The 23,627-nt window shown below is 45.6% G+C and overlaps 1 protein-coding gene across 1 annotated transcript in view; it reads left to right on the top strand.

Moving 5' to 3' along the window:
- Positions 1-23,627, top strand: part of Tmem132d (transmembrane protein 132D) — a 632,953-nt gene that overhangs the window by 274,368 nt on the left and 334,958 nt on the right. The window contains 1 exon segment of the mRNA XM_028870206.2: positions 18,909-19,055. Coding sequence (XP_028726039.2) covers positions 18,909-19,055 — 147 coding nt within the window.

Raw genomic sequence — 23,627 nt, 5'->3', positions numbered from 1 at the left:
ATTTTCTCTTGGCTTTAACAAATGGCAAAATTATATGCAGTCCAAAGAATTGTTTTAAAATGAATTTCTTTATGATTTATGATCAATATGTGCTTGATTTGTACACTTGTATTATAGACCTCCATGCCCAGGGTCCTATAAAAATTTCTCAGGTGTAGAGGTAGAACTTGAATCTGCGTGATATCTGTGTCCTGTTCATACCATGTATCCAGGTCCATACCATGAATCAGACAGAAGATTGGAAGTTAGCTGGAGTATGTACATGTCCATCTCTTAATTTCTGTATGCCAGCAGATGATAACTGAGTTGTGACAAAAGCATTTGTTTTTGTCAACTTTACACAAGCTAGGGTCACCTCAGAAAACGGAACCTCAACTGAGGAATTGTGTCCATCAGATTGACCTGTAGGCAACCTTGTAGGAGCATTTTCTTGACTGATGATTGATGTGGGAGGGCCCAGCCCACTGTGGGCGGTCCCACCCTTAGGAAGATGGTAGTGGGCTGTGGAGCAAAGCAAACCAAGCAAGTCGCGAAGAGCAAGCTAGTAAGCAGTGTTCCTCTGTGGTCTCAGCTTTGTTCCTAGCCTGAGGTTTCTGTCTTGAGTTCCTCCCTTGACTTCTCTCCATGATGAGAACTAGCTGTACATTAAATTCTTTCCTGCCCAAGTTGCTTTTTGGTTTATGATGTTTATCACAGTAACAGAAAATAACTATAATGATAAAAATACATGGGTTCCTTTGGACTGTTTTTTAAAACAATACCAGAGGTGAATTAATTCCTGTGAATGACTATGCCTTGGTCAGGAAGTGCTGAAGGAGGTGGGAAGATAAAAAAAACAAACAAAACAAAACAAAACAAAAACAAAAAAAACAAAAAAAAAACCCAAAACCAAAAACCTTGAGTCCTCTGAAGGCTGACCCTAAATGTTCCATGTGGCTGGTCCTGGTTCTTACCTGGAGCCACAGAAATGGTCACTACACAGAACACTGGCCTGTGCCTGCACTCTGAAGTAGAGACTCCACATGGTATGGTAACCTTGGACTTTAGCCTAGGGCTCTATAAACACCAAAGCAAGAGTTACAGGAGGAGCCCTGAGGCTGGTCTACCTGTCCTGGCTTTATTCTTCCATCCGAGAGAACCATGCCACATATCCAGCATGCCTTCTCCTCCTTGACCATCAACACCAAAGGATGAGACTGGCCCTGTCTGCCGAACAGTAAGGGGACTTAGAGGAGGAGATGGCGACAGCTGGATGGGGACTCGAATCAATCAATTAAAAGCGCAGCATTCCTTCTTGTTTATCACAGTGTCCATCTTCACCTGCCTGTGTTTTCTTTGTGGTTTACAGCTGGCGGGGCACTTAGCTTTCAGCAGGTGTCATTACTGAGACTGGTAATGGCTGTGAAATCTTTACTTAAGTGTGTGGGACGTGGAACGGCTGGCAGCTGGCAAATCAGAGCTTCCGGCAAGGGGTCTGCTAAGTGCCCTGATGTGGAGGCCATTGAACGTTGCCTTGGAAGGGAGCTGCAAGCGCTGTGCTCTGGTGTCGGTCAAGAGCCTGAAGCTCAGGGAGAGAAAGCCTTGCCAGAGGGGTCATCATGGAGAAGCCATTCCTTTTCCGAGATGCCCTCTCTCTAGTCCCTGAAGCGGTAGAGATAATGCAGTCCCCCAGTCCCTGGGATGGTGGCTGTCAAAGGTTTTACACAGGCACGGGAAAACTGATATGTAGAGAATAACAATTCACTTTGACAGCAATCGGCTCTTTTTTAAAAATAAAATAAAATAAAAGGCAAGGTGGACATTACCTGAGGAATACCACTTGAGGATGTCTTCAGATATCCACAAACATGTATTCACATGCATGCATGCAATACACATTTCGTTAAATCAGGATCTCTCTGTCTGGAACTTGCCAAGTAGTTTTGGCTACCCAACCACCGAGCCCCAAAGCTCCTCGTGTCTCTGTCTCCCAAATGCTGGGATCACAAGCATTTGCTACTGTGCTTGGCTTTATATATGTGTTCCCGGGGCCAAATACCTACAACCTGCACTGTACTGCCTTAGGGAAACCTTCTCCTGCCTTTCCTGCCAACAAATAAACATAGAACCAAGAGCAAGAGCGAGAACCAGTGGGTGTCTACTTGGCCCTGATGATGGATGAGACTTACAACTTTCAGTACACACACACACACACACACACACACACACACACACACACACACCATTTAACGGGACACAAATGTTGATGAACCTTTTGACATCTAAAGAGTTGCCTACTTGGAATGGAAATCATAATTTTCCATTAAAATAATGATATTTTAATCAATATATGTATTTAAATATATGTGTATATTTAAGAGCATTTCACTTAGCAGTGAAGTGTCAGGGATTAATTCAGGTTGCTCCTTGGCTCATCAGACAATCGTAAGTAGATGAGAGAAGAGCTATGTTAAGTGCTCATGAAGTAAAATTAATAAATAAATGCATAGTTGCAGACTGCGGGGCTGACTGCTGGGCCTGAGAGAAGTCAGGCCAATGAGAGACTTAAGCACAGTTTGGGACTCTGTGAATCCCCCAGATTGCCCCAGCCACTGGCTTCACAGAAGGTTCTAGAACATCCATTGTCACACAGTGCTAAAGGAGCTCATGGCCAGATCAGATGTATGATCTCCAGCCCAGAGTGGATGTGAAGGGGTCAGGACTCTGTGTGTGTCTGCCTGGCTTGCCACCTAAGTGTACCTGTTCCTGCTCTCATGTTCTCGATGGATTGGAAGGCACAGAGGCAGCTGAGTGCCTGTCACCATTCAATGGTCATGCAGAGCATTGTACCAGAATGGAGCCGCCCAGCTGGACCAACACTCAGTTCTTCAACATCACCAGCTGCTTAAGTGAGGATGTGGATGCTGTAAAAATGTAAAGAAATTGCATTAGCTCTGTGCATCCAAAGATGTCAACAGTAGATGGGACATAAAATGACCAAACACACAGAAATAGAGTACAAGCATGGTCACCTTAGCCAGGGGTCAGGAAAGGGGAATCATGGGTAGGTGGACACAATTTTTCAATTACACAAGGTGGAACAGTTCACAGAGCCTCTGGGCATTGCAGAGGCTACAGTGACTCTGCACTAGACCTTGTTAGAAGTGGGAATCATGTGTTAAGTGTTTTTCTTAATTTGGGGGACTATCACAGAATGCATAGAACTGGTTAAGTGATCAGGAACAGAGGTTAATTTCTTACAGCTCTGGAGGCTGAGAGATCCAAGGTCTAGGCCCTGCAGCAACTTGCAGGAAACACAAGGGTAGGCAGAGGACAGATGGGAGAAGGTTGAAGGCATGGTTTCTTACCAGGAAACACTCCTGTGATTGCTAAACTATCTCCTGAGGACAGAGCGCCTCTGACTTTATCATTTCTTAAAAGACCCAGTTTCAACACCAGTGAATTAAGGATCAAGTGCCTATTGTGGGATATTTGAGAGCACATTCAAGCCCGAGCAGTGCTTTTACCACAATAACATAAAAAGGTAAAAATTCAAGAGGAATACAAGATGATGAAGAAATTTACAAAGGTTAGATGCTTTCTCTAACCTAAAAGACAGTTGCTGATCCTGTTTCAGGATCTTGGTTGGATCCAGAGCTTAAGAACAGACAGCAAGACTTAGTTCCTTCAACTTGACAGAAATAAGAGTCCTGGGGAAGAGGGAATCTCACCTGAGGATCTGTCCACATCAGATTGGCCTGTGACCATGTCTGTGAAGAACTGTCTGGATAGGTGATGGATGTGGGAGGGCCTAGCCCACTGTGGGCAGCGCCATCCCCAAGACAGGTGGTCCTGGGCTGTGTAAGAAAACAGGCTGAGCATGAGCCAGACATCAAGCTATTAAGTACTACGCCTCCATGGTTTTTGCTCCCAAGTTCTTGCTTGAGTTCCTGCCCTGACCTCCTTTAGTGATGGACCGTGACCTGGAAGCTTCATCTAAAACAAGCCCTTTCTTTTTCCAAGTTGCATTTGGTTATAATACTTTCCCAAGGTAACAGAAAAGCTAACTAGAATGTTCTCCCTTCACAGAAGCTCACTTGATGCTTTTTTTTTTTTTACTTTGTGTTGAAGTCCCAAGCCCTCACATAGCTTAGGGGGTTGGAAGAGAAAGGCAGGCGGTGGAGAGAGGACTTCTTCCTCATTTCTAGCTCCTGGGGACATCCCTGAGCTTCATCTATGACAATGTTTCTCAATCTATGGGTTATAATGCCTTCAGTGGCAGAACGATTCTTTCACAAGGGGCCACCTAAGACACAGATGTTTACATTATGATTCATAAGAGTAGGAAAATTACAGTTACAGAGATTTAGCAGCAAAATAATTTTATAGATGGGTTGGGGGGTCACCACAACATGAGGAACTGTATTAAAGGGTTGCAGCATGAGGAAGGTTGAGAACCACTGCACCCCACCCTGGAACTAGAAAGAGAAAAAAGGCTTATGTCTGTGTTCATCCTCATTGGGGCAAGGGTGTTGCCAAAAGTGTGGAAAACCACCAGTGTATATCATAAGCCCCTGCATCACCTTCTTTCTGAAGGTTGCTGTGTGTGGAGTGTCCAAGACAGTCAACCCCAGGCATCCCCTGGGGCCTCCAACAGCACACTTAACCACTTGCCTTCCTGGGAGAATGACCGCTGTGGGCCATCACCCCATAATTGACTTGTGTGTGCTACTTTTTGACTGGAGGTTGGCATGGCCCAAACCTGGGAGTGATTTTTATAACATTCCGTGCCCTATTTATATCCTTTCTTCTTTCCTATCTCCTTTCTTCTTTTCTAAACTCAAAGTGCCTTTGAAAACATGCAAACGGAAATGGTTCCTATTGAAATGTGAGACATCAAAATAGCTGCACCTCCCCCCCTCCCCACCACCAAGAAAAAGCCATAGGAAGAAAATGGCCCTGCAAGGCACTAAAGTGTGTCGCAAGGCATCCGGAGTATGAGAAGGTCCTCAGACCAGTAACAGGGAGTTGCAAGACCAACCATCAGCTACAAAGCACAGGCAGGTTTAATATATTTTTAATGATGGGATTTTGTGTCATAGGTGCTGGATGGACAGATCATTTAGTAAATATACTGATAAGAGACAAATAGAAACATAAAGCTGCACCTACACTGAAATGAACTCTAGGAGGATCCATTGACTGATTTCCCTAAATGGTGGCATTTTTAATACACAATAAACCCCCGAGCCAATGTGATAACAGAGAAACAAACACAGGCTGTGAAAGGTTTTTAAGGCCAGAAAGAGATTAAAGATAAGAGTATGCAGAAAGGTTGAGGAAGCCCTCTTTAGGCATGATGTTAATGCCAGTAAATGTGGAAATGAGCAGAATATTGTTGAATAGGTGTGTAATGGTTGGAGTGAGAAATGTCCCCCACTGGTTCAGCTGTTTGGACACTTGTTTTCCCTGTATAGGTGGCGCTGTTTGGGGGAATGGAACCTTTAGGAGATGGAGGAAGTATGTCACTGTGGGGGAAGGGGGGTGCTTTGAGAGTTTATAGCCTTGCCCCACTTCCTGCTTGCCTTTGCTTTCTGCATGTGGTTGGGATGTGATCTCTCAGCTTTCTGCTCTGACAGCCTGCTCCCGTATCTCACTCTCCATTATGGATTCTCCTTCTGGAACCATAAGCCGAAATATACTCTTTTTATCCATCCATCCCTTTGGACCATAGTGTTTTTATCACAGAAACAAAATGAAACTACTAACAGTGGCCATTTAGCTAGCAAAATTCCACCGAAAATGAACCTGTGAACCTGTGGGGCTGGGGGATACTTCAGTCGGAAAAATGCTTATAAGAAAGGACACAATTGAGAAAGATCAAAAGAAGCCTGGTATGGTGGCACGAGATTATAATCCTAGCCCTGGGGAGGTAGCAACAGGTAGATCCCTGAGTCTCCCTGGCCAGTGAACCTGGTCAAATTGATGGATTCCAGGCCAATGAGAAGGCTGTTTCAGAGCAAAGGCAGATGATGCTTGAGGAACACCTTCCTCCATTGCACATACAAGGTCAGTCACACACATACGTGCACACATACATACATGCATGCATACATGTGCAAAAGGCACCTTCACACACGTGTACAATTGACCTGTGCATCTCTTTGACATGGTAGTTCCTTTGCTTGCTGTTCATTCTGTACTAGGGTTTCCTTTCTGTTTCCATGATAAGACATCCTGACCAAAGGCAACTTAGTGAAGAAACACTTATTTGGCTTAATTCTTTTTTTTTTAAACCCCTGAGACAAGGTTTCTCTGTGTAACAGCCCTGGCAGTCCTGGATCTCACTCTGTAGACCAGGCTGGGCTCAAACTCACAGAGATCTACCTGCCTCTGTCTCCCGAGTACTGGGATTAAAGGCGTGTGCCACCACTGTCTGGATTGGCTTACTCTTGTAGATCAAGTTCCATCACTGAGGGAAGTCAGGCGCAGGAAGTCAGAGCAAGAACTTGAACTGCAGGTCTGCTTGCTCTTCTATACAGCATTACCTCCAACTAAGGGACTCACTTCCCAGCACGGCAGGAACCACAGAAGAACTCTGCTTACTGATTGCTCCCAGACTTATAGTCAGCTAGCTTTCTTATACAGGCCAGGGCAACCTGCCTAAGGAATGGTGCCACCCACAGTGGGCTGGGCCCTCCTGTATTAATTGGCAACCAAGACAGTTCCCACAGACAAGTCTAATCCAGGCAATCTGCCCACGGACGCAGCCCACTCTGTGCTTCTTGGCTAGACCAAGTTGACAGTTAAAGTTAGAGCAGGCTACCCTAAAAAAATACTTGTGAAGTGCATATGAAGAATCCTTGAAGCACTTGGCAGAATCCAGGATTGGAAATCACCTATTTCTCCAGCAAGGTGGCCATTGAGTAGGCTTGGCTCTAATTTCTCGATACCAAGTTAGCACATACACATGATTATTACTCGTCAAATCCAGACATCCATATATCTGACTCTCAGAATGCACATAGCAAAGGACAGGAAAGTCAAGGACAGAAATTTTCAGGACAAGAAGTGTTTCTCACAGTCCCATTCATTCTGATTTTACTATTTACAACATCCTGATACTATTTTTACTATGAAGATACTTAATTAAAAACTATACCTCCCCCTAAGACATCCTAGAACATGTGTTTTTGCTGGCTGGAGTCCTGCTTTTGATGTGGAAAATGTCCCTCAATTAAAGTATGGTTAAGCAATTCCCTTCAAAAATTGGACACCTCGAGAGCAGCAGAAACCAACCTGCCATTGTAGTAAGTGCGCGGTGAAATTAGGTTTGCGACTCTTCACAGACAAGGAAATTATGACTTACCCCAGACCCTGAACAGCAGGCGAATCTCAGCCCCCTGTGCACTGAGATGCTCTGAGATCTGGGAGGGTAGGCCATGTTATGAAATCCTGGTGCTGGCACTGTCACCCAGAGCTGTTTCTCTGTAAATATCTGTCCCGTTTTCTACGTGGAGATTATCGGCTTGGCTAAATTTGGAACTTCTGCGACAGACTGCAACTTCAAGTCTGCGTCTGATATCTGACGGCGTGCAAGCCTGGGTCTTAACTTGGTTTTGTTTTTGTTGGAAAGGGGGTCAGAACTGGTTTGTAATTATTTCAAGATGAGCGAGGAAGAAAGTGAGAATTGATTCCTCGAGGCAATCCTTGTTTCGGATCCAATCAGCCTCAGGTCCCTCTGCTGTAGTCACACGAGGATCATGAGTAGATGAGAAATCTTGCTAGGGTTGACAGTCCCAGGCCCCTGAGTGTCCCAGGCCTGGGAACTACACTGGCAGACCCAGAGATTCACAGCTCCAGGCCTTGAGAGTCAGTGGCCTACTGCTCTGGGCTTTAGAGTCAGACACATGGCTCTCTCTACTCAGCTTGGTGACTTATTATTGCACTGGACATTCATGACCTGGCATGTGGCAGCTGTTGAATCTTCAGCCTCCAGCAGCAACAGCATTCGGATGTGTAATGCATTAGGATGCTGTAGCCACAGCTACTGAATAGGGGCTTTGGTGGTGCAATGTGCCATTCACTCCCTAGTGGCTAGCGTCAAAGCCCTCATGCCTACAGGGATTGGACCTTTGGACCTCATGGCCTGGCAGCGCCTGTACCTCTCCAGTGACTGTCTCTTGCATTTGTCACATCTTCTGCCTTGACTGTCCTGTCTCACCTTCTCTCTGCTTCCATTCTCATCCCTTACTGTCCCCGTTGTAGATGGTCCCCATCCTCTCCGCTCCATCCTTTCTGCACCTAGAGAAGGTGGTTTGCCGGGAGATGCTGATGATGTTGGTAAATCCATAAGCAGCATATTCACTTAAGACCTAGTGAGGAGCTGGGAGATGGCTCGGGGGATAGAACTCCTGCTGTGCAACCACAGGGCCCTAAGTCCACATCCTCAGCACTCATATCAAAAGCTAGGTATGGCTTGGGGCCCTTGTGTCCCTAGCACTGGGGCAGGGACAGGAAGCTTGCTGGGGCTTGCTAGCCTCCCAGCTTGGCCAAAACCCAGTGAGAGAACTCGTCTTCAGGGAATAAAGCAGGGAGCAATAGAGAAGTGAACCCGGATTCCTCCACGTGCATCCATAATCACACACGCCTGCGTTTACATGTCTACCCACATATGTATACCGTTCATCATACACATCAAATGTAAAGCTGTAGTGGTGGACCATTTGAACAGTGTGGCAGTCATCTTTGTTATACTCAGTTAACTGGGACAAACACAAAGAGGGATTACTGACTTTTGGTTCAGGGTCTTGGAGGGTTCTGTTCCTCAATAGGCAAGGCATGATGGAGCATCTCATGTCATGGTGGACAGCAAGGGAACGGAACAAGACTTAGCTCCTACTCACACATCTCCTGTGACCTACACTCTCCAACAAGTTCCTGCCTCGTTTACCACAGTAAAGCCTTTCTATTATTGATATATCAGTGTGTTAATTGATCAATCAGGTCTTCAGGATCTGATTACTTCCCCAAGCCCATAAGCTGTCAATCAAGGTCCCCAGACAGGAGCCCGTGGGGGCTGCTTTACTTTCAAGCAATAGCAAATAGCCTCCTGAACTGCTGGGGGGTGGTTTCCCTTAGGGACCAGGGCAATTTGTTTGTTTGTTTTTCCCTGCTCCAGTCCCCAGACAGAGAGCGAATCAAATGAGAAAGAGAACCTGTCTACATGTTTCCCTCTGCCCACCATGGCTTCCAATTGCTGCTTGGCAGGAATGTAAGCCTTACGCTAAGGATGGTCTCTATAGTACTTTCACTCCCAGCTCCCAGCAACAACCTACAGGGGACTTATCAGCATCCCACCTGTGCAGGCACATACATGCACACGTGTCTGTGTGTCTGTCTTTCACTAGTTCTAGGATGGTTGGCATATGGCTTCCTCTCTGTGCATTCCCAGTGCTGTGGAAAGCCCTTGGAAGCCAGATGGGACTCAGGAGGTGTCTGTTGAATGCTCACTGGGTGACCGGGCGGAAGAGTCACAGCTTGGTTCCTGACCCTGCTCCCACATGCCACTGTCCTCTGGAGACAGTGTGTTCTGCTGGGAGATGGGGTCACCCCTTGCCAGCATCTACATTGCGGAGTTGACAACCTTCTCTATCCATCTCGGTCACATGTCCCCTGAGCTAAGGTCAGAAGGGAAACAGGCCTTTGGCCGTCTTATTTGCACTGAGTTGTGAAGCAGAAAGCTGGGCCCCGGAGCTGTAAGACTGCAGGAATCTCTAGGCTCTGATGCAGCCTGAAAGAGTCAATGGTTGCTATACTGGCAAAGGAAGCCACTTAGCATGTGCTGGGGCTGCAGAGGCTCTGAGACCCAGAAGACATCAGGGGTCCTCCAAGCAGGCAGCAGGCCTGAGAGGAGACTTCATACCACATAGGCCCGGCTGCCATGCTCTGTGCCTGGGCCTCTCCTTTCCTAAGTGTTGATTGCCTAGGTTGGTTGGCAGCCCGACAGCCAGCTTTCTGAATCAGGCTGGGTGAGTTTTCTTTGGAGTTGATAAAGAAACCCGAATCATCTGAGATCACAGCAGCATGCCTCATACATAGCCATCACATGTAGATGTCCAAAGTATGCAGCACTTAACTCAAGGAGGCCCCGTTTATATTATACTAACTTTGACCAGAACCTCCCTGGATGGTGAGTTTTCCAGTTGATGCCCATGTGGCTGACCTGGGTTTTATCCTATTTACATAGCATTACAGATAGTACATGAATAAAGAAGCACGTAGGAGAATAGTTGATAAAATGTTGATAGTGAGGGTGTAGTCATGGACATCTGGCTGTTTTCTTGCTTCTCAGTGCATTCATTAACTGGTTCCATCACCCATCTGGCACATATTTGACACACTGAGGTCCTACTAACTAATGGAGTCTCAGAAGTGACCGATAACATTAGGCTAATTCTCTCAGTATGAGTGTATTTGTGCTTGCAAATTTTTGGGATGGCAACACAGTACCTTAAATAATTCGAAGGTGGTCAAAGCAAAGCTTTAAGTGGTAGCCTGAAGTGGGAATGTCTGTACAACCATCTTGTGAATAAGGGTGTAGGTGGGCTCCAGCCTGTGATGTCTCCCTGGATTTCACAGCACAGACTCTGCCTTTATGGTCTCTTTGTGTTTCGTTAGTCCACGCTTTACCCACAAGTTGTGCAGTATGGGACTTAGCCAGGGAGATATCTTTGTGAAAGCCACACCCACCATAAGACCACACCCCCTTCAGAAGCCAGCATCCTTTTCTGACCACACCCTCCCCTGATGACATACCTGCCTCTTTTGTTGGCTCCGTCCCCCTGAGGCATAGGGTCTCTCTCTCCTTCCTTGTGAACAAATCCTTCTAGGTCTTTGGCTTTTCCCTTTTTAATCTCTAGCAGGTGGCAGCTGTTCTGGAGACACCTACCCCCCACAACCCCGTATCTTAGGGTTTCTATTGCTGTGAAGAGACACCATAACCACAGCAACTCTTATAAAGGAAAAACATTTAATTGGGGTGGCTTACATTTTCAGAGGTTTAGTCCCTTATCATCATGATGTGACATGGTGGCATGCAGGCAGACACGGTGCTGGAGAAGGAGCTGAGAGTGGAGAAGAAGCTCCATCTTAAACCATAGGTGAGAGGATGTGAACTGTGTACCACACTGGGTGTGGCTTGAGCACATATGAGACCTCAAAGCTCACCTCCATGACACACACTTCCTCCAACAAGGCCACACCTCCTAATAGTGCCACTCCCTATGACATTATGGGGGTCATCACATTCACACTATCGCATCCCCTGTCATGCTTGCTTAGATTGGAATACATAGATCTTGCTGTGGGGTTTGAGCTCCATGTCAGCACATACCCATGTGTCATATGTAATGGAACATCCCTCAATGTGTGTGCATCCTCGGGTGTGGAGAGCGGGGTGCCAAAGGGCTCATAGGAATGAGAGAATCGCCATTCCTTCTCGACATATTTATTTTTCATTTCTCCTGTGATGTGTTGTGTGTCGCACACAGTATTTCAATAGTGAAAGTGCCAGCTTCATCAACACATATGTCGGCATCAACACGGCACATTCAAATATGTTTCCTGCTGGAGAACATGCTATCAAGTTGGAACTGCCTGATGTTGAACACTCTGTTCTCGCTCTCCCGTCTGTGTCTGTCTTAGCTGCCTGCACGAACTGGCATAGTCCTTATATTAGTGGGTTTTCTGTTGCTGTAATAAAACACCATGACTAAAACCAACTGACGGAAGAAAGACTTTGTGTGGGTTATGGTTCCAGTGAAGGGAGTCTCCATAATGGCAAGGATGGCATGGCAGCCAGAGCAGAAAGCTGACAGATCATTATCTTCAATCACACAGAAAGCAGAGATGGACTTGGAAGGCTAGATGCTCTCAAAACCCAACCCCAGTGAAGTATTTTCCCCAACAAGGCTCTGCCTTCTAAAGGTTCCCTAGCCTCCTCAAACCTGGGCCTGTTGGGGAGATTTCTCATCCAAACCACCACTGTCTCAAAGTCAGGATGGAAGAGGCTTAGTAAACACTGTCTCTGCAGCCTAAGGTCTATGCCACTCCAAGGGAACATGGGGACATTACTTTCACAGGATGAACAGTGGTATCTGGGAAGGCTCATGCCTGTTGACCAGTGTCAAGACAGAGCTAGGACTGAACATTATATGACATATGGACTTGAGGGGAAGCGGTGTAGTCAGATCACTCAGAAATTAGAAGTAGACTTATTATCAACGGGGTACCTGGCTACAATGCCCCAGAAAATGGGAATTATTTTCTTCTTGGCCATAGCTAATGAGAGAAAACAAGGGACAGGAAACATTTCCAAAAATTCAGCATGGTATCTATCGACTGGCCTTTGAACGGAGGAATGGATGTGTGCTCTCCTATATTGATCAGGAGGTCTGTGCAGCATCCATGCCCATGTTTGGTGTCCAGCTGTGAGCATTCCTGCAGCTTTGCACACAGGAGAGCCTCAGGCAGCTGTGGGTGATGGGTGTTGGTGGTTAGCAGGACTTGGCGCCCTGGGAGATGAGGCTCTGGAAAAGTTTTTCTCCTTTGGAACTCAGGAAAGGACGCTCCCAGCAAGCCTTCTCTCTTGACCAGGAGGCATCCCGGAGGCTCATTCCTTCTTCCCACTGTCAGATTCCAGGGAATCCTAGAGCAGGTTGTGGATTACAGACATTAGGCTGTTCATCTCTGCTTGGCAAGTGATGGTTCCAGAACATTCCTCTGAACACATATACTGTACTGACCACCCAAGGTTTTCCTCTCATGCTCTGAACTCTATATGCACTAAACTTCCGCCAAAGTCTCGCCCCACTTCATGCTTCTTTGTCCCAGTTTTCTCCTTCCATTTTTTCTCTTCTCCTCTCTGTCACACATATGTGCCCTCACAAATTCTAAATAAACTTCACAAGGAGCAAAGATATTCAAATTTCTCCTTTTGAGTCCAATTTATTTCTCTTTCATCTCTTTTAACTTCCTTTTTTTTTTTTTAGCATGCAGGCACTTTTAATAACCCATGTGTCAAACCATTCATAAATGTGCCTTCACTGGATGCTCACTGGTGGCTGTTCACGTGGGACTTCTCTGTAGTAGTGGACCTGTGTGTGATGGTGCAGGGGGATTTAGCTCTGCCCATGGTCTCTAGGATGCGGGACACGTTTAACTGAGGTGGGAATCCTAGCTCTCCTTGGGAAACATTGCAGGCAGGTTCAGTAGCCAGGTGGGGACTGGCTTCCCAGAAGCCTTTGCACCTGTAACCATATGTGGCCAAGACAGTCAATTGCTTTCAGTAAACTAGGAGTGCACCCGAGTTTGTGCTGTCCGTCTGTCCTGCCCATTCTTTGCCACTCCTTTCCTCCCAATGGCTGGGGCGCTCAAGACAGAGGTGCTGCAAACCATGGCCTGGAAACAGCGGGACCAGGATCTGCTCTGATCCTTGAGTATGTGAGTGGATCAGAGCCACCCATCACCAACAAGGCCAGCTGTGAGCTGCTACAGCAGAGAAATGCAATGTCTTATTCCAAAGCAAGCCTATTTTAGGGGTCTCAGACAGCAGCTCAGTCAGCCTTATGGCAGATGAAGTAATCACCTCTGGTCCAATTTTAAAAGGCACTGGATGGGAGGCTGGTGTCTAAAGGACAGCCTGGGAGAGCTAGATTTAGAAATATTTGCATAAGCTAATATCAGGTGAATTTGTATATATGAAGGACAGGGGCCATTTGTACATGATAGTTGCTAGGGGATCATTTACATATTAATGCAGGGTCATTTGCATATGTTAATGCCTGGGGCCTGTCACATATGGTAGTGCTAGGAGATCATTTGCCTATGTCAATGCTACAGGCTCAATTGCATATGTTAATGCCAGGGACAACCTGCATATGTTATTATTAGGGGACAGTTTGCATATGTTAATACTAGAAGACTGTTTGCATGTGTTGACCTCAGTGGACTGGATCCTGGATCGTTGGCATACTTTGAGGCTAAATGATCATTTGCATATGATAATGAATGCCTCATTTACATATGTTAATGTCAGAGACTAGAGAGAAAGAAGCGAGGTGGCAGGCAGGGAGAGAAATGGGTTACTAGGGTACAGTGCTTCGTAAATTCCCAGGAGAGAGCTTTTGGGTAGGTTGGCTTGGGTTAACTGTCAACCTCCTCACAAGGATCTAGGATCGAGCCCAACATTGCCAGAGGGCAGGTTGCTAAGCATTACCCAGAGTCAGAGGCTGGGATGTGGAGGGGTAGGTGGAGGCACAAACATAGCCACTATGCCCCTGGGTTCAGTGTCCAGGCTGCCAGCTAGTCCTGGCTATTTCAGTTAAGTTCCTGAATCCTGTGCTTGAGGCTGTGGGTATACATTGTGCATATGCCATGTACATAATATAAACATCATTCATAACGCATGTGTCTAGACTTCACAGCTTGTTCTAGTACGTTTTAAAAGTACACCATCCCCTAACCCCAAGCAGGTTTTGTCTCTATCAGCCTTCACCGCATGGGCATACTCTAGGGAAAATTATGGCTTTTCCGCTCTCACCATGGTGGATGTGTTATTAAATGTAAATCTACGATAAAGTGTCTTCGGAAATCAAGTGCTGTGTTTATCTCTGGTAATGAGGCTGTCAGGGTAACCTGTATTTATGGAACCACAAGTGGGTTATAAACTTCCATTAATGACTGTAAGGAACCCGCTTGTCATAAACAAAAACGGAACTAGCATTTGGTTCAGACCCAATGATGCCGATCTCCAGAGGTTCTAAGAACTGCCTGCCATGGACTCCCACATACCGCCACTTGTGTCAGAATGATTAACGCAGGCTCACCGTGTTCGCTAAAGACTATGGATCCATCTCCAAGGAGCAGGGAGCCAACCTTGCGGATGTTTGTAGGTGATATTCACACATGGCGTGGTCCTCTACCACGCAAACATCTCTTTCTCACTCTGTGTCAGATTCTTGGGGTGTGTGTGTGTGTGTGTGTAGTGTGTGTGTGTGTGTGTGTGTTTTCTCAGGAAAGTCTGTTCTTGAAAGAGGCAAATCCAGTGTTCTACGGTAAATCTTAGAAAGAATTTCCTCTTCCAAACCACAGTAGCTATAGAAACTTCAGGTCATTCATGGGTTAAATAAATAACCCCGTACATTTGAAAAGCCACTCACCGAGAAACAATCATCCAAATTCTAAATGACCTACTTAGGAATAAAATCTAAGCAAAATATAAGCCCATTATATGTCAGCAAAGGCCTAGGTACCAGCACCTTCCAGATAATAAAAAGATTGCCAAAGCCGGGCTGATGACCTATTTATTTCAAGCAAATTTGGTTCAATAGAATTCTAGTGCACAGTAATTGGGACAGCCTCTATAATCCATTCTAACATATCTCGAAAGAATAGCTGTCCACGGTGAATGAAATTTTACACTAGTAGATCTGTGCGTGTGTGCAACACTGTACAGGAGCACATGGAGGGCACACGCTGATCCCAGGGGTCTTCACCTGTTTCACCTTGCTTTTGAAATTGCAGAGAGACCTGGAGCTCATTGATTTGGCTTAGACTGGCTGGCAAGCAAGCCCCAGTGATCTTCCTGTCTCCTCTTCCCCAGCCCTGGAATTCCAAGTGTTTCCTCTGTGCCCAGCTTTTATGTAAGGCTGTGGATCGAACTCACGCTTGCTCAGCAAGTACGTTCTGCATTGAGCCATCTCCTCAGCCCCTTCACCAGCATGCCTGACTGCCTATAATTTAAGTCGAGTTTGTACAAAGCAGAAGCCAAAACTTATTTAGCTAGAAGATTATCCTGAGCATATAGTCTTGTACATAACACCTCACCTTTATGAATGGTGTATCCAAAACATCTGCTCGTGTAGTCATTTGAAATACAAAACATGGGCTGGGGATGTCACCTGGTGATAGAGTGCTTGTCAGGCATGCCTAAGGCACTGGGTCCCCTCCAATACCAGAAGGAACAAAACTCCCACAAAGCACATTCGTTTCCCCCATGGAAGTAATGCTGTACACTACAATCCATTTCTAAAACTACTAGTGTTAGCACCCAGGGCTATCCATAAGTGGTCAATCCCCCCTGTGTTATAGACTAATGTGTGTACTGGGGGGGGCATTATATTATTAGGATTAAAGGAGCTGGAAAAGGCCATACGGGGGACAGTTGAGTCTGACCTCTAGGCAGGACTATGTTTATTGACTGAAACACAGTGTGCGGGTCATCTCAATCTCACCTACATGTATGGAAGGGCTGTAAGTCTCATGCCATGTGGGTCGATGAGAGAGAATTCCCACAGAAAGAAGCTGGTTGTAACCTTTATAAGGGAGGAAATGATTCACAGAGACCATAAGGGGATCTGGGAAGTGTAGTCTTTCAGCAGGAAGCTACCAGCTCTCAAAACCACCTCCAGGTCCAACAAGTCACTAGGAAGATTCAGAGGGCTTATCCTGTAGTTATGTGTGCTGCTCAGCTTGATGTCTCGAAAAGCACATATACTAAAGTCAACAGAGGGGGAAAGGACATGGACCATGTCCAGAGGAAGCCAGGCACAACTTTCCAGAATCCTCATCCTGTGAAGCCACACAGCATGACCCTAGCTCCCCCAAACAAATGGCTGTGCAATGTTGTGTGCAGGGCTGAACATCGAGGGGGGCGGTGTCCCTCAGCCCAGAAGTGCAGGATTCTACTGGAGACTAGGCACATGGTGCCCTCTGCCTGGCAAGTTGCTAACACTCCCGGCCCTTCTAGGTTACCCGGTGCTGCCTGTGAATCATGGTGTCTGCATAGTGTAAGCCCAGGCATCCCACTCTTCTCAGCTAAGGAATGCTGGAAACTCTCCCAGGATCCTGTTCCCAGTGCCACTGCCAGTCTTCCTGATGGCCTTCCTGGAGCATGGCGACTCCATGTCCTCTTCTGCAGAGTGTGTGTAAAATTGTCCCCAGTGGAAGTAGAAATAGTTACGGACAGGCATGTCTCCATTTTCTTCTATGCCCCATTCCTTGAAGATTTCAGAGGTGCAGACAGGAACTGGGCAGAGCATGTGACACAGACTGCTGCGAGTACCTCCATCTTCTCCCCAGGAGAACAGACGCCTCCAAACATCCCTTGGGACCTTAACTTCTAAACTCTTGATATTCTCCCCAAGGAACAGGAAAGGGAAGACACAGTGGAAGGAAACACACGCTTTCTTCAGATCTACAAGGCAGTTTGTAAATCAAACTGTGAAAATTACTGTGTTGTCCTTTTGCCTTTTCTCATCGCATGTAGGCTTTTTTTCTTTTGAAATTTCTTAGAAAGAAACAAGGGCATGCGTGCAAAGAGGGCCTCCATCATCCAGCTTCTGGGCAAGGGCAGGGGTATTTGTACTTTGCAGAATAGCCCATGGGACCATGAGTTCCCCTTCCATAATGGAGGAGGGAAAGGGGAGGGAGAGATGATAAATGGAGTCTCAGATGGAAGGTGAACTGCCTTGGTGAATATGACCTTGGCTAAATCATGAGTAGATATTGGGTAGCAAGCCAACCAACGCTGAGCGAGTAGTAGAGACAATGGTTACATTTAGTTTTATCAGCTCTAATAGCAGAAGTTCCCAGTGATACAGGGAGAGCCCAGAGTGTTGTCCTGCAGCTCAAGACCTGTTCCTCTACTCTGGAGCCATGAAAGAGATAAGCTTTCCCATGGCAACGGACCTAGCAGGGTATTTGAGGATGAACTGTTATAGGGCCATAATGGCTTTACAATAGCATCCAGCTGATGGTAAGTAATTCATAGGACAGAGGATTATGATGATGATGAAGAAGATGGTGGTGATGATGAAAGAGATGGTAGTTGTGATGGTAATAAAGATGGATGTAGTGATGATGATGATGATGATGATGATAATGAAGATACTGTAGTGTTGTTGATGATGTTGAAGAGGGCTTTGTGACAATGAAGAAGACAGGGATTGTGGTGGTGATGAGGATCAAGATGGACATTGTGGGGATGGGGATGAAGAGAGAGGTCGTGGTGTGATGACGAAGATTAGGATTGTAGTGATTGATGATGATAATGATGAAGTATGTGATGGTGAAGGAAAGCTTGTCATGATGATCATGATGATTGAGTTGTGGCAATGAAGAAGAAGAGATGATGATGATGATGATGATGGAGATTGTGGTGATGATGTTGATGATGATGATGGAGGTTGTGGTGATGATGAAGATGGGTTGCATCTATGATGATGATGGTGGAGGCTGTGGTTCATGATGACCAAGATGTGAAGAATGTCAGGAAGGAACAGAAACGTAAAAGTTGGCTAGCTCTATTCAGCCTAGCACCTCTGTGCAGGGACCCATGAACATCCCCTCACCTGTCTGAGCCTCATTCTCCTCTGTGGAACTCAGACACTGCTGGGAAAAATCAGGTCTAGTGCTTAGTGTTCATAAGGTCTGCTGCTCAGGACCCTGCTGCTGCAGATGCTTCCTTATTATGAATGTTACCTCTGTAAATTTGGCTTACTTCCATTTCCCATTCAGTTTTTTTCACTATGAGGGATTTCAGGTAGGTTTTATTGTTGTTGTTGTTTTGTGTGTTGTCTTTTAATTAATAGAGACATTCTGTTTCCATATGTAACAGATGTTTGCTGAAGGCCAGCACATTTCGCTAGCTCCTTCTGTAAAAGCAGCGATAACTGAGGGATGGGATGGGGGACTAGACAGATGGATCAGAAGGTGGTTGCAAATTTGTGTTTAAATCTAATTCCCCATGAGTTCATACCTGCAAGGCTACAGTGTGCAAATGTTCACCACATCCCTGGTACCACTGCTGACCTGGACCTGGGGACTTCCCCGGGCTGTCTGAAACATTCACTTCCTGTCTCCCACAGGGCCAAGGTTAAGAAAGGAGTGAGCATCATTGCGGTGAGAGCCAGTAGCCCTTCCATCTGGGATATCAAGCAGAGCTCGGAGTACACTGGGAAGTATGCACCAGCTGTCATCGTTTGTCAGAAGCTAGCTGCTGGCTCAGAAAAGAGGTAAGTCCTACCTGGCCTGTGCTATGCTCAGATTCTCTGCCTTGGTGGCTTCCTATTGCTAGCTGACTTCATTGTGATTTGTATGTGGTGTGTGCAATCTGCCATTAATGTCTCTGGGTAAAATAGGTGAAGTCTTCCAGATGGGGGTGGTGGGGCATCCTGTTCATAGGGGACCTATATAGGGCCATAGAAACTTTATCATGTGCAAGGACCTCTCCATGTAGTGGCATCTAACATTAATTGGAGTTGTCACTTCTTTCTAGTTCACATCAGAGGTGTCAGAATTGTGGGGTGTTTCTTTGAACGTATTTCCACATGTGTTAAACAAGGTAGCGTTCACTCTTACAGGCAGGGTACATGCAGCCCACCTTTACGGATCTGATGTCAACGTAATGCATGTGATTGTATTTGTGCACAGGCACTTTCTGATGGAACAGTGAGCCACCTGCTGTGGAATTACAGGCAATCGTGAATCACTCTAGGGAGAAATTAAAACCCGGATCTGCTTCTGATAGCCACCAAATTAGAAACAGGCAATTCACAGCTGGGAAAAGAACGGCTTGGCGACTTAGGAGTTCTTGATTTATTCCTTTCTCCCGGAACCTCATTTGGGGCTTCGGAGAATTCCTAGTCTGGTCACATACATTTTCTTTGTCACTTTTACATTTCTTCTGGATCTCCGTATTACTGAAAAATAGAGCAAAAAAAAAAAAAAAAAAAATCAAAGGATGAATCTAGCAAGGTAGCCCATTGTTCCTGGAGTGCAGTTTCAAAACTCAGTGTTTGGAAAATACATCTATTTCCCATGACACGGAGGTGATGAATCTCACTTTGTGGCTATTACTGTTTTGTTTTATTACCCTGCCCCCTCCCCCCATTATCAAAAGCACTTGAAGCCAATTCAGGGATCGTTTGGCTTCAGTCTGTCTCTGTGCTTCTTTACCTGGTGTTAATTGGAGGAATCTAGGTCACCTACAGCAGTCTGTGTCCCTCTCTTTTTTTTCCTGAGTGGAAAAGAAAATGAGAAGAAAAGAGGAAGTCGGTGTTTGAGCTCTGCCCTGAATGTTGGCGTGGTAGGAGTGGGTGACACAGAGGGACTTGTAGGTCTTACATGTGATCTTGGCCCAGTGTGCCCGTGCGAGAGATCCAGTTTGCAAAATGAGCACCATCGTCACGTATAGTGATTTTGTGTCAAGTAGCCAATAGTCATCCGGGGGATAGATAGGCACATGTGTGTCAAAATGGGTAACGGTAGACAGAGTGATTGGTGGATATGGAAGTGTGGATTGACTTATCGATGAATAGATAGATGGTATTGTGGTTTGAATGTGAAATGTCTGCCATAAGCTCGCTCATTTGTTTGAACAGGTGAGTCTTCAGCTGGTGGCCTGTTTGGGAGGTTGTGGGAAGTTCTGGAGGAAGTAGATCACTAGAGGTGGGCCTTGAGGCTCTGTTTCCTGTCTGTTCTCTCCTTCCTCATTGCAGATGCAATGTAACTGCCTACCTCACACTTTTGTTTGTTTTCAAGACAGGGTTTCTCTGTGTAGCCCTGGCTGTCTTGGAACTCACTCTGTAGACCAGGCTGGCCTCAGACTCAGATATCTGCCTCCCTCTGCCTCTCAAGTTCTGGGACTAAGGGCATGTGCCACCATGCCCAGCCCACCTCACACTCTTGCCTTTTCTACTGCAATGGACTGTTTCCCTACTTAAGTTAGGAGTCAAAAAAAATCTTTCCTCCCTTAATGTAAGTAGAGTTTTTCCATCCCAAGAGCTTCTTCCAAATTACCACACAGAGGCTTATATTAATTATAAATGCATGATCCATAGTTCAGGCTTGTTACTAGCTAACTCTTATACATAAAGTAACCCATATTTCCTATTTATGCTCTGCCATGTGGCGGTACCTTTATTAGTTTGAAATGTTCATCTCCTGCTCCCTCTGCTTCTGGCTGGTAACTCCTCTGACTCTGCCCTTCTTCATCCCAGCATCCTTAGTTTGATTGTCTCGCCTAACTTTCTCCTGCCTTGCTATAGGCCAATCAGCTTCTTTATTAACCAATGAGAGTAATACATATTCACAGTGTACAAAAAGATTATTTCACTGCACCTTAAGGTGTTTCTTATAAGGTATTTGGCCTCAATTGCAAGAAAAGTAAATGGTACATATTTAGATAAATGGATGATAGATGGAAGGATGAAGGATGGATAGCTGGATATATGGATGGATAATGGATGAATGGACTTGGCTGGTAAGATATCTCTGCTGGTGATGATGATGATGGATGGATGGATGACTGAGTGAAAGGATGAATGAATGATAGATAGATAGATAGATAGATAGATAGATGAATGAGTAAATGAGTGAAACCATGAATGGATGATGGATGATGGAAGAATGGATGGCTAGATGCTTTACTAGATAATTACTTTTATTCTCTACCACAAGAGGAGAGACAAGTAGGGGAAAGGATCCCAGCCAATGCACTTCCATTTTCCCTTGTGCCATTGTTTGCAATCTACCGTGACTCATTGATAGCAGCAGTAATGTTGTCCATGGATACAATGGGATTTGAACTGCCATAAGTTTTTTTTTATTGTCTTTATGCTATGTATTTTTCATTAAAATTGGCTAACTTCATCTTGGGCACAAAAGCGAAGAGTAGAGTGCTCTGAGGGAGGCACTGTACAAGCTGCCTGGCTCTGGCTCTGACAAACTAAGCCTTCTAGTGCATTGCATCTCCAGGCCATCTCTAAGCACTCTAATGTGTGGAGCAGCTCCTGTCCTGTGCCTCTGTCAATGTCTCCTTTAAGAAACAAGACTCTGGTAGACTACCCACATATTTCTCTCTGAAGAATATAGCGTCATGATGCCACCCATTTGGAGAACTTTTCTTATCCAACACTTGGTTCATATTTATGTGGACAGATAATGGAAATAAAAGCATGCATGACCCTGTGTATGAAGTACCCTATATAAGTGTGAGGACACAGTATATTAAACATATGTCTATGACATGCTGGTGATATACTTGTGCAACATGTTAATGTATACCTTCTATAGGATGGCAACACACACACACACACACACACACACACACACACACACACCAGTGTAGGGTCCTAATGTGACAGGTCTGCAGATGGAGCTTCATAAAGAAGCCTAGACCAAAGGCTCCTTTGGTGTCAGAATCACGTCTTGCTTACAGCTACGTCCCCAGCTTCTGTGGCAATGCCTGGTATGTGGGAGAATGCCTATAATTGCTCGATAAATTTTAATCAAGTCTGGAATGAGACTGTCTCTGTTCACATATGCATTAGGATACAAGTCTAAATGCATACTTATGGAGTGGTCTCTGGTTTATGAGTTCAAAGACGTCCACTCAGGAAAAACAGAGAAGGATATTTATCTGAGCAGATGCTGTCCCAGAAAAAACTCCAGAGGAGCTTGACACCTGAGACTCCTGCAGGCAGAGCTGGGGATCTGGGAAAGGTTGAATATGAATTAATTTCTACAGTGAACCATTTGGCTGAGGTTTCCCCACCCCCGTGACTCTGTGTCTGTTTTCTACTTAGCAAAATGTACATAATGAAAATAGATATTTTTATTACGTACCACGTATTTATTAGCATCTTCCATAGTTCTCCCTAACTAACCCTCTTCAAAACCTTTCATTTTATACTTCTGTCTTCACAGAGTGGAATCAGGGGAAACCTTGGTCCATTATTGCAGGTGGTGCTGAAGCGAGGCGAGGTCCTTTTTTTTCTTGAGGATAATTGGAAAAGGTTTCATTGAGTGGACGCTTTGATAATGTTGGTAGGTTTGGCTTGAGGGGCTGTTTGGCTTTATAAATCCTTCCTTCTCTCTGGCCGTTTCTCAGTTATCTTAGGACTCGGAGCTCAGCTGTTGGCAACTCAGGAGAGGCAGTCTTCATTAGCTGGAGAGTCATAGATTGTGTGCTGCTGATAATCTTGCTCGGATCAGGAAGCCGCCTTAATGAAGTGAAGTCGCTGTGACAGGTGCAATTTCATGGGTAAGGAGCCACTTTCATATCAGCAATGAACTCAGCAGGAGTTAGTGAAGATCTCTTATCGGCTTCAAGTTCATATTTCTTGTTTGAAGAAGTTTGTTTGCCGAGAGTCTCATCTTAATGCTGTTATCTCGGCGATCAGATCTGCTTTGATTTGCCTTCTTGGATCCTGAAACCACAGCAGAATAGCTAATTGCTCTCTGCCCCCAGATCCCATTCTGCATTTTCAGAGACTCGCTGTCCATGGCACTGACTTAGATAAATATGTACAAAGCCTGATGTGTAAAATTCTCTCATGGATGGGGGTTTCCCAGAGGTTCCCATGGTGAATCTGCAAATGATGTTCTTGGCACACAGACTTAAGTCTGAATACACTTGAACGATACCAGCCTGGATACTTCTGAGTTCCCTAGCATGGCTGAAGCCTGGAGAGGTGTTCACCTCCTTTAGAGAGAGAAACTATGAGAAAAGCTTACCATTGGCTCACTCTCTGGCTCATGCTCAGCTAGCTTTCTGGTCTTAGGAGACTGTGTGTCTTTGAAGC

The sequence above is a fragment of the Peromyscus leucopus genome, chromosome 23, assembly GCF_004664715.2.
Source record: "Peromyscus leucopus breed LL Stock chromosome 23, UCI_PerLeu_2.1, whole genome shotgun sequence".
Classification (NCBI taxonomy): domain Eukaryota; kingdom Metazoa; phylum Chordata; class Mammalia; order Rodentia; family Cricetidae; genus Peromyscus; species Peromyscus leucopus.
Note: the sequence above shows the minus strand (reverse complement) of the source record. Positions and strands in the feature narration are given on the sequence as shown.